The 12116-nt window shown below is 41.3% G+C and overlaps 1 protein-coding gene across 1 annotated transcript in view; it reads left to right on the top strand.

The window, feature by feature from the left end:
• The window catches only part of LOC134319687 (stress-70 protein, mitochondrial-like), a 62504-nt gene that overhangs the window by 26531 nt on the left and 23857 nt on the right, over positions 1-12116 (top strand). The window contains exons 7-10 of the mRNA XM_063000979.1: positions 451-557; positions 649-811; positions 7388-7480; positions 10482-10691. Coding sequence (XP_062857049.1) covers positions 451-557; positions 649-811; positions 7388-7480; positions 10482-10691 — 573 coding nt within the window. The remainder of the gene's footprint in view (positions 1-450; positions 558-648; positions 812-7387; positions 7481-10481; positions 10692-12116) is intronic.

Raw genomic sequence — 12116 nt, 5'->3', positions numbered from 1 at the left:
CGTATCACAGCCCTGATTGTTTAAGTAAAACATTAAGTCTTTAAAAAAGTGGCCTGAAAACACTTTGCAGTCAAAACTGCATCATCTGTCTGCAAATCACAATCTTTGAAATATTGTGAAATGCAAGGATAGAATGCATCATCAGATTTTGCACAAGCTTGTGGAATCCATGTAACTTAATTGTATTAAAAGTAAGAAAAAAGCAATAAAAGTTCTTTAGAGGTTGTAGACGTGTTTGTGTCCGCGTTTCAAATGTCAAACAGGTGTTAAAAATATTAGTTTATACTTAACCTAAAACTGTTGCTTCATACTGTACCTCTTATACTTTTGAAGGAAAAGGAAGGAAATAAGTGTTTTTGTTGTACAAAGTTTTGTACAGTCATTTTAAAGCTCTTTACTCTTAGTATCTGTCATTTATATTGTTATAAACTAATGTGTTATTGGTTACAGGCAACCAAGGATGCTGGCCAAATTGCAGGTCTAAATGTGCTCAGAGTCATTAATGAGCCTACAGCAGCTGCTCTGGCATATGGACTGGACAAGACTCAGGACAAGATGTAAGTGTTTGACACGTCTAATAATTAATGTTGGTGGCACAGATTTTGTTCTGTCACGTCATTTATTCGTACTTGTTTCCTTACAATTTAGTATTGCCGTGTATGACCTTGGTGGGGGCACATTTGATATCTCGGTTTTGGAGATTCAGAAGGGAGTTTTTGAAGTGAAATCTACCAATGGTGACACATTCTTGGGTGGAGAAGATTTTGATCAGCACCTGCTTCAGCATATAGTAAAAGAGTTCAAGAGAGAGGTTTGTATGCATTTTATTTTTTGACTCGTCCCACCCAAGACAATCGGAATCGGGCTTTATTGGCCAAGTATGCTCACACATACAAGGAATTAGTTTTTGGTTACACAGATGCTTGCAGTGCACAAAAAAATACAGTAAAGACAATCTTATTCACACATCTCACTCTCTCTAACACACACATTCATACCTGTGAACATAGAAAACATTGTAAACATTTAGCATGTGCAATTTACATTGTAATTTTAAAAAGGTGCAGTTTTGTGCAATATAAAAACTATAGAAAATATAAAAATATATAAATATGAAATGGAAGTAAAGGTGAAAATCCTGTGTATGCCATTACATAAATGAAATAGGTAGTTTTTGATGTGCAAGTGTCCCGAGTATTAACAGTACAGTAGTGTTCAATTGTTCATGAGCGTAATGGAGTTTGGATAAAAGCTTCTCTGTAGCCTGGTCGTTCGGGTCTTCATGTGGCTGAAGCGTCGGCCTGATGGAAGGCACCGAAACAGGTGATGGCCAGGGTGAGACGGGTCAGTGATGATTTTTCTCTGCACGCTTCCTGGTTCTGGAGGCATGCAGGTCCAGCAGTGTGGGCAGCTTTACACCGATGGTCCTCTCTGCAGACTTGATGATGCGCTGCAGTCTCTTGGTGTCATGTTTTGTGACAGCGCTGCCCCACACTGTGATGGATGTGGTGACGATGGACTCTATGATGGCTGTGTAGAACTGCACCATCAGCTCTTGGGGTAGGTTGAACTTCCTCAGCTGGTACAGAAAGTACATCCTCTGTTGAGCCCTCTTGATGATGGAGTTGATGTTGCTGTCCCACTTCAGGTCCTTGGAGATCGTTGTGCCCAGGAACTTGTAGGACTCCACAGCCATCACAGTCCTGTCTAGGATGGTGAGTGCTGGCAGGGTTGGGGGGCTCCTCCTGAAGTCCACGGTCATCTCCACTGTTTTTGCTGTGTTCAGCTCCAGATTGTTCTGACTGCTCCAGAGGACAACCTGATCAACCACCCGTCTATAAGCAGACTCCTCACTGTCACTGATGAGACCAATGACTGTAGTGTCATCTGCAAACTTCAGGATTTTAACAGAGGAGTCCATGGAGGTACAGTCATTTGTGTACAGCGAGAAGAGCAGTGGGGAGAGTACACAACCCTGTGGGGAACCTGTGCTGATGGTTCGGGTCCCTGAAGTACACTTTCCCAGCCTCACCTGCTGTTTTTTGCCAGTAAGAAAGTCAGTTATCCACTGGCAGGTGGAGGCTGGTACGCTGAGTTCAGCCAGTTTGCTGTGTAATTGTCCTGGAATAATTGTGTTGAAGGCTGAGCTGAAGTCCAGGAACAGAATTCTTGCATAAGTTCCCAGGTGATCAAGGTGTTGAAGGATGAAGTGGAGACCCATGTTCACTGCATCGTCCACCGACCGGTTGGCCCGATAGGCAAATTGCAGGGAGTCTAGCAGGGGGTCCGTGATTTCCTTAATGTGGTTGAGAACCAGTCTTTCAAAGGACTTCATGACCACAGAGGTCAGGGCAACAGGTCTGTAGTCATTTAGTCCTGTGGTAGTTGCCTTTTTGGGAATGGGTATTATTGTGGAGCATTTAAAACAGGATGGAACCACACACAGCTCCAGTGATCTGTTGAAGATTTTAGTGAAGACAGGTGCAAGCTGGTCTGCACAGGTCCTCAGGCAGGAGGGAGAGATTCCATCAGGACCTGGGGCCTTCTTGACTTTCTGTTTTTTAAAAAGTCTCAGCACATCTTCCTCGCAGATCTTCAGGGCAGGCTGGATGGGTGGCTGATAGTCAGATGGGTGTGAAGTGGTGTTGGATGGGAGCTCGTTGCTGGGCTGTTCAAACCTGCAGTAGAATCTGTTAAGGTCGTCGGCCAGTTGACGATCTCCCATTGTCTGTGTAGGTGGCCTTTTGTAGCTGGTGATGTTCTGCAGACACCTCCAGGCGGTTGATGGCTCATTTGTGGACATCATGCTGCTTAGCTTGTTGGAGTAGTTCTTCTTTGCAGCCTTGATCTCTTTGGTTAGGGTGTTCCTTGCCTGGTTGTACAGCGCCCGATCCCCACTTCTATATGCTACCTCCTTAGACCGGCGCAGCTGTTTCAATTTGGCATTAAACCAGGGCTTGTCATTATTATATTTAATGCGAGTCCTGGTGGGAACACAGATGTCTTCACAAAAGCTGATGTAAGATGTCACAGTGTCCGTGTATTCATCCAGGCTGCTTGTGGCATCATCAAACACACACCAGTCTGTTAATTCCATGCAGTCCTGAAGCCTTTCTTTAGCCTCATTAGTCCATTTCTTCACCGTGCTGACCACAGGTTTGGCACACTTGAGCTTCTGTCTGTAGGTCGGGAGAAGATGAACTAAACAGTGGTCAGATAGTCCCAGTGCTGCACGGGGGACAGAGCGGTACGCACCTTTAAATACAGTATAGCAGTGATCTAAAATGTTGCTCTCCCTGGTGGGGCAGGTAACATGCTGTCTGTATTTAGGTAGTTCGTTGTTAAGTTTTGCTCTGTTAAAGTCCCCTAAGATGATGAAAACAGAGTCTGTGTGTTTGTGCTCCACGCTGAGGATCTGATCAGCGAGTGCGCTCAGTGCCTCGCGCGCGCACGCTTGAGGTGGAATGTAAACAGCAACAAGCACAACTGATGAAAACTCCCGCGGACAATAAAACGGTCTACAGTTCAAGAAAAGTGATTCCAGATTAGGGCTGCATGTTCTCATTAACACTGTCACATCTGTACACCAGCCTTGGTTGATATAAAAGCAAATTCCGCCGCCTTTTTTCTTGCCGGAAAGCTCCGCGTTGCGGTCCGCTCGGTGGAGATGAAAGCCGTGCAGGTGGAGCGCGCTGTCCGGGACGGAATCAGTGAGCCAGGTCTCGGTGAAGCACAGTACAGCAGAGAGAGAAAAGTCCTTGTTGGTACGGTTTAACAGTGAAAGTTCGTCCATTTTATTTCCTAAAGAGCGAAGGTTTGTCATATGGATGCTGGGTAGCGGTGTACGAAGTCCGCGCTGTCTGAGTTTGACGAGCGCTCCGGCGCGCTTCCCACGTCTGCGCATCCGCCTGCGTCTGCTCAGGAGCGCAGCCGCTCCGCTGACCAAAATGTCCAAAAAACTGTCCGAAAATGAAAAATCAGGAAATATACCTGGTGGCATGAGCTGCCTAATGTTCAGCAGATCTTCTGCGCTGTATTGGAGTGTGTTTGGATCACACATGCCATAACAGACAAACAAAAACAAACAAAGCACTACGGAGCTCCTAACCAGTGTCGCCATCTGCGGCGCCATCTTGGTATTATACAAACAATATACAATTATACAAGCCACATAAAGCAGTTCTTAGTGTGTAATAAAAAAAAGATTTATAGGTAAATCACAATTTAGGCACTTTTCACATGTATATTATGAATAATTGGTCCTCCGATCTAAATGAAATCTAATTTTGTAACCCTATTTTTTTTGCAGTGTTAATGTCTGGAGCAGAATAATTTATACTATTATCAAAACTTTTTTATTAATCAAGATATATTTGGAATATGCTTACTACCATTGTAATGAGTTTTGCTTGACATGTTGAATGCTCCAATGTCAATTTTGCATCCAGTCATAGATGTCATTACATGCTTATTGTGATAACTGATGAGCCAAAACATTAGGACTCAAAAATAGCAATGCCTCTTGGTCAGCGTATCGATTGGTCAGTGAAATACATTTAATGGCCATGATAGTTCTCATAGTACACTTAGTAAATGCAGCAGGCATAAAGACCTAATTGATTTTCAAAAGTACCAAATTGTTATTGTTATTGACTGTAGGTTTTCACAGATTTCTTCAGGGATAACATTCCTTGCAGTTGTGTATTAAGAAACATTGTTCTTTAACTTGCTATTGCTAACTAATTCTTACTTTTTTATCATGTCACAAACTTTACCCCAACTTTTTGAATGTGGTGCAAGCATCAAATTAACAGAGTGCACAAATCACTGTTTTTATTTTGTATTTATTCACATGTCTTTGGATATGGCTTGTTATCATTATCCGTTGTTAAACCATCTCGTTTTTTTATTATTATTATTAAAATTGCATTTCTATTTAAAGACTTGACACCTGAGGACATTATACAAAATTAAAATAAAATAAATCAAACATAAAACTACATTAAATAAAATGGAGCTAACATTGAAGGAAAACACAATCTAAATTATACATCAAATTTAAAACTGCAATCAGCCAAAAGTTCAAGTGAAATAGATTGAGTTTGGATTTTAATGCATCAGTTGTCTTTGAGTTCCTGATAAGTTGAAGAGTATTCCACAAGCTGAGAGCAGCAGTGATGAATGCTCTCTTACTAAATGAGTGCCATTTAAAATGATGGTTGTTAAGGAATATGGCTATAGCAAATCGGTGATAAGTAAGTGCAAGCCTTTTTAAGATCTTGTAAGTATGAAGTATAATTTTCATAGATGTTTAGTGAAGATTAAAAACAGTGGGGGCAGTGGTCCCAGGGTCTATTATTACGGTTTGCTTTGAAGTCACAGATTCAGACCTGCTGAATCTGAATGTCATCTCATTTACATTTTTGCCATTTAGCAGACGCTTTTATCCAAAGCGACTTACTGTACTGTGACAGTATATTGTCTGAGCAATTGAGGGTTAAGGATCTTGCTCAATGACCCAACAGAGGCAACCTGGTAGTGGTGGGCTTTGAATCAGCAACCTTTTGATTACTAGTCCAGTACCTTAACCACTAGGCTACAACTGCCCTCAGAGATGACTTTGATGGTAAAACATCATGCATAATAGGCTTCATCAATTTCTGTGTGTACTCGGTAGTGCAGACCAAGACTGATTGCTGCTTTGCCAGTAACAAACCATGTTAGCAGTGATCTGAAATCTCTCCTCAACCAATACAAGAGAACCTTTAAGACTCATTGCTGGCCAGTTTAAATGACACCGTGGCCTTTATAAAGTTTTTGGATGCTGTCCACCTGCCACGCTCATTTTTTCCCCTTTTTGTCCCATTCACTTCCATTCATTTTTAAAAAGGCATGTTAATCTATTTCTTAAATCTTTCACTCATCCTACCAACCACATTTAAACACGTCTGCGCAAAAGTATTCGGACTTCTCACCAAGTGCACGCTTACACACACCCAGACACCTGCCTAAGCAAAATTATTTGCACTCCCATCAGCATACTTTTGCACACACACATCCCTTTTTGACTATCACGGAATGGGCTCTGTTCCGGTTCTTGAACTTAATTTTAAACCGTTCAGCACGTTTCCACAAAAAAATAATTTGATTGTTTGAACCAAAGAATACTAGGTATTTCAGTGCGAACCATGATATCTGTGGGTGTGTTAAGTTGTGGTTTAGGTGCAGATTTGGTTATGGTGCATTCATAAAATGCTTTTGCGCTGGCTGTGCCAGTGTTTTCTATAGAGTGTGGTGGTGCCGCTTAGCTTGACACCTGTGCTTTCCTCAGTGGTGCGGACCACATAAGTAGATATATTGATAGAGAGCTTAATAGATAGATTTATAGGTAGATTGATTTATTCCACTAGCATTACTTAACATATATTGGGTAACTACAGTGCAGTTATTAATGAAGGAAAAATTGAGTAAAGAATGAGTTAATAAAAGTGCAGGGAGGTGCAGTTTCAAGTATAGAGTGTATGGTCAAAAAATTAAATAGATTAAATAGTAAATAATAAAGTGATAAAGCACATTGGGCAAGACTAGCCCTATATATACATAAACCTACATACACAAACATACATATACATGTGTATGAACATACAAAAGTACACATACATGTACATACACATTCATACATGGCTACATGTAGGACCCTTGGTTCTTGGCTACCACCCGCTGCCCACGGATGCTGGAGTTGTAGAGCCTGATGGCTCTGGGGACATTTACATTTTCAGCATTTAGCAGACGCTCTTATCCAGAGCGACTTACAGAACAGCATCATTGAGAGCATTCTATCAAATCATCTGGACTCCCCAACAGTGTCTATGCCAACCAATTAAAAAACAAGCCCGGCTGCAGTAGCAAAGATGCAACACACCCTGAAAACTACCTGTTTGCCTTGTTACTATCTGCCAGGAGTTACAGGGCTATTTGTACACTCACGAACAGACTGAGAAACAGGTTCTACCCAAGAGCTGTGGCCTCCATCACTCCTCACTGATTACCCCACCCCTCATATACTGTCACCTTGCACACTGAGTATTTTGCACATCTACACACAGCCACTTCACTCATGCATAAACTATATTGCAAATAAGACTGGCATCTCTCACAGACTTTTACCTGGTACTTTTTGCATTTTGCACATTTGCACACATTCACTTTCTACACACATACTGTACTGGTTCATCCATTGTTAATAACCAAATGTAAGGTAAATGCTTTTTTTTTTTATTGTCACACTAAATTTCATTGACTGCAATATAATGACAGTAAAGGTGGTTCTTTTTCACTTACTATACTAGTTATAATGGCCAACATGCTTTGCTTTTTTTTTTGTCAGTCGGGTGTGGATCTGACCAAAGATAACATGGCATTGCAAAGAGTAAGAGAGGCAGCTGAGAAGGCCAAATGTGAGCTTTCTTCTTCTCTGCAGGTATGTTTTATTTGTTTCTCTTTCTGCCCATTCACATGTACAATAATGACATTTAGCAGATGCTTTAATCCAAAGCGACTTACAAGTGTGACTGAATATAGTACAAGCAATTGAGAGTTAATGGGCCTTGTTCAAGGTCTCGACAGTGGAAACTTGGTACTGGTGGGGCTTGAACCAGGGACCTTCTTGTCACTCGTCCATTATTTTGACAAATGAGCTACAATTGCCCTCCACAAACCAGTATTAAATAAGCAATACTGTCACTGTATGCATGCTAAAAGATTACCAAGCCCAGAACAAAATTCTACAACTACAACGGATTCTTCAGATCCCCTGTGTTTTAGCATACTTGATGTCGTGAATTTGGTTTTAAATTAATTCATGGTTTTAACTTAATTTATTGTTTTTACTGAAACTTGTTTGCTTTAATTGTCTTTAAGATCTTGAATTGCAGTCTACCTTTTGTTCCGATTTAATTTGACCATTTTGTCTTTAAAGGCCCACAATTAAAACAGGTTGTGACGTCTGCAGCACTGTATACACTGACTAGGCATAACATTATGACCACCTTCCTAATATTGTGTTGGTCGCCCTTTTGCTGCCAAAACAGCCATGACCCATCAAGGCATGGACTCCACTAGTCCCCTGAAGGTGCTGTGGTATCTGGCACCAAGATGTTAGCAGCAGATCTTTTAACTCCTGTAACTTGCAAGGTGGAGCCTCCATGGATCGGACTTGTTTGTCCAGCACATTCCACAGATGCTCGATTGGATTGAGATCTGGGGAATTTGGAGGACAAGTCAACACCTCAAACTCATTGTTGTGCTCCTCAAACCATTCCTGAACCATTTTTGCTTTGTGGCAGGGTGCATTATCCTGCTAAGAGGCCACAGCCATCAGGGAATACCGTTTCCATGAAAGGGTGTACATGGTCTGCAATAACGCTTAGGTAGGTGGTACGTGTCAAAGTAGCATCCAAATGGATGGCAGGACCCAAGGAGAGCGTTGCCCAAAGCATCACACTGCCTCCGTCGGCTTGCCTTTTTCCCATAGTGCATCCTTGTGCCATGTCTTTCCCTGGTAAGCACACGCACCCGGCCATCCACGTGATGTAAAAGAAAATGTGATTCATTAGACCAGACTACCTTCTTCAATTGCTCCGTGGTCCAGTTCCGAGTTCACGTGCCCATTGTTAGCTCATTTGGCAGTGGACAGGGGTTAGCATGGGTACCCTGACTGGTCTGCGGCTTTGCAACCCCATACGCAACAAACTGTGATGCACTGTGTGTTCTGACACCTTCTAACTTCTAAGTTCAGCAATCTGAACTATAGTAGCTTGTCTGTTGGAGCCTTCACTCCCCATGTGCATCAGTGAGCCTTGGCCATCCATGACCCTGTCACCGGCTTACCACTGTTCCTTTCTTGGAACACTGTTAGAAGGGCCTGACTGCACACCACTTTTATACATACATGCATATATACATGTTTGTGCACACACAAACACTGCACCCTACCCTAAGCTTATTGGACATCAGTTTTTCAAAACAAATTACTTTATAGACCTTGCTTTGTGCATGGGGCACAGTAATGCTGAAACAGGAAAAGGCTTTCACTAAACTATTGCTGCAAAGTGGGAAGCATATCATTTTAATTTGATTTGTGAATTACACCGGTCGCAATTGTGACAAACACATGAATTTAATTAATAGAAAGGGGTGTTCCAATAATGTTAAAATGTACGTTTTTTGTGGTATTTTATTTTCACCTTTAATGTGACCTATAAAGATGGGGGGAAAAAAAACTAAAAGAATGTGGTTGCATAAATGTGTACACCCGGGATGTGGCTGTGTTTAACCAATAACATTTAAACTCCAAGATCTGGACATCCCTCCAAAATTTATAAAAAGATAGGAAGGAATTTGTTCTTGCCAAATGGCCTACAACAGCATGACAGGAGCTGCAGGAATTTTTACTAAAGGTACTGGTTGTGACAACAATCTCCTGTATTTTTTATGTGTCTGGGCTGGGGGTTAGGATTGCAAGATGGAAGCCTTTTCTTACAAAGAAAACATCCAATCCCAGCTACATTTTGCAAACACCTACATCAAGTCTTCCAAACACACATGAGGAAAATGGGGTATGGTCTGGTGGGACCAGTGTTGAACCTTTTGTAGACCTTTTCAGGCCAGCCAGGAGATATAATCCCTCCAGTTGGTTCTGGGGCTTTGTTCTTGTCAACTATACCTGATATGCGATCAGCGGAAGGCATCCAAGAGGCATCCTTGTTTGATAAGAGTATCAACTGGCTCTTCTCCATGCAGCGATGCAGTGGTTTTACTCCAAGCTTTTCCCGCTGAAGAAAACTAATTTCAGCTGCTTGTATCCGTGATCTCAGCAGGTGCTTTGGAGTGATGAGTCAATAATTGGCTGTAACAGAGGGCAGTTTGTTCACAGAATTAATGGTGTCCTCAGTTCTAACAAATACAGGCAGATACTAATCCATCATGCCGTACCATCAGGGAGGTGTCTGATAGGCTCTAAATTTATTTGGCGGCAGGACAACGACCCCAAACATACAGTTAATCTCATTAAGAACTATCTTAAGTGTAAAAAAGAACAAGGAGTCCTGAAAGTGATTAAATGGCCCCACGTAGCCCTGATCTCAACATCTAGTCTGTCTGGGATTGCATGAAGAAACAAGGGTTTGAGCAAGCCTACATGCACAGAAGATCTGTGGTTGGTTCTCCAAGATATTTGGAACAATCTCCCTGCCAAGTTCCTTCATAAACTGTGTTCTAGTGTATTTTGAAGAATTGTTGCTGTTTTAAAGGCAAGGTCGTCACACCCAGTTTTGATATGATTTAGATTTTTCTGTTTATTAACTTTGCATTTTGTGAACACTTCTATTTTTGAACACAGCATTTTTTTTGCAGTGTTTTTAATACATATATATTATTATCTCCTAAATTTATTTTTTTTTGTCTAATTTTTTTCCACACAGACTGACATCAATCTGCCCTATTTAACCATGGACAGCTCTGGTCCCAAACACTTGAACATGAAGCTTACCCGTGCCCAGTTTGAGGGCATTGTGGCAGATCTAATTCGCAGAACTGTGGCCCCATGTCAGAAGGCCATGCAAGATGCAGAAGTTTCTAAAAGTGACATTGGCGAGGTGCTTTTAGTAGGTGGAATGACTCGAATGCCCAAGGTAAGATCAAATGCTTGTAATATTTTAACATTTTCTACTAATCATCAACACCACATCACTTACCTTAAAAACAATATTTTATTAGTTGGGATTTATGGGTATTATATTTACTGCACATATTCTGCTGTCATGTTTTAGCACTATTAAAACAGTAGACCTTTTAGAATGTTCTGGGCTATTCTGGTGAAGGTGTTTTGTTTATCTTTAGCTTTTTAGCAGAGGTCTGAAGGTTTGGTGCCAAAATTTACTATTTGAAACTGTTCAAAATTCCCTTGACCAGTTGTGAAAAAAACAGCTGCTAACACCATGCTTCACTGTTAGCCCACCAACATGGAACAGTTGCAACGTCATTTAAAGTTCAAATGCCTGGGCTGGCCCACCACCACAAATTCAAAGTTGTTTATTTTTTTGTTGTTTCATCCCTTGTTCCTCCCATTTACCCCCATTTCATTTTGCCCCTATTAAAAATACTATCTTTTTTTTCTTTTTCTTTTTTTTCTTTTTTTTTCCCGACAGCCACAAAAATTCATGTGCACGTTTAGTGAAGGTCATCAAGCTCTAATCTACAAACAATTGACCCAGCTTGTTTTGTTTCTCATTTTATTCATCCCTTCTTCCTCCCATTCATTCTTTCATTCACCCTAGCAACCACCTTAAATATCTTAGCAACCACACACAATAACCTGTCTGAATTGTCACCCCTTCTCCATATACATATTAAACATACTCTAGCAAACACCTTACCAACCACCTAGCAACAGCAACACACACACAGACATCGGCGTGAGCAAAAGTATTCACATCCCCACCAACTGCGTGCTTGCACACTCACCAAAACCTCTAATCTACAAAAAAATCCAATTCCAGTAGCTACTAAAACAAGTGGGATTAATTGAGCAAAAATAAATAAATCTGCCAATTGGGTAAGCAACAATGACTTGGTAAGATTTTTTTAAATAAGCATTACTTATCTATTTTTTTTACATTACCGTAAAAATCTTAATACAGTACTTTAAACTTAAAGTAAGCATAAGAAATTCTTTATGCACAATAATAAGCCACATAGCTTTAAAGAGTTTGCCTACTAAATATTAAAATGGAAAGGAAAGCTTGAGGGCTAAGTGGGTAGCACTGTCGCCTCACAGCAAGAAGGTCCTGGGTTCGAGCCCCAGGTGGGGCAGTCCAGGTCCTTTCTGTGTGAAGTTTGCATGTTCTCCTTGTGTCTGCATGGGTTTCCTTCGGGTGCTCCGGTTTTCTTCCCACAGTCCAAAGACATGTAACCAAAAGTGTAAAACATGACGTTAAAATCCTAGTAAACAAACATACGAAAGGAAAGCTTGCTGTCGGCTGTAGGCTGATAAAAGCTACTTTTTGAAATCATTTCTCCTGTGTTCTAGCTCGGGGTCAGTGTAGGGGTCACACTCT

Source organism: Trichomycterus rosablanca, chromosome 8 (genome assembly GCF_030014385.1).
Source record: "Trichomycterus rosablanca isolate fTriRos1 chromosome 8, fTriRos1.hap1, whole genome shotgun sequence".
In the NCBI taxonomy this organism is placed as follows: domain Eukaryota; kingdom Metazoa; phylum Chordata; class Actinopteri; order Siluriformes; family Trichomycteridae; genus Trichomycterus; species Trichomycterus rosablanca.
The sequence above is the reverse complement of the archived record's forward strand: the minus strand, read 5'-3'. Positions and strand labels throughout refer to the sequence as shown.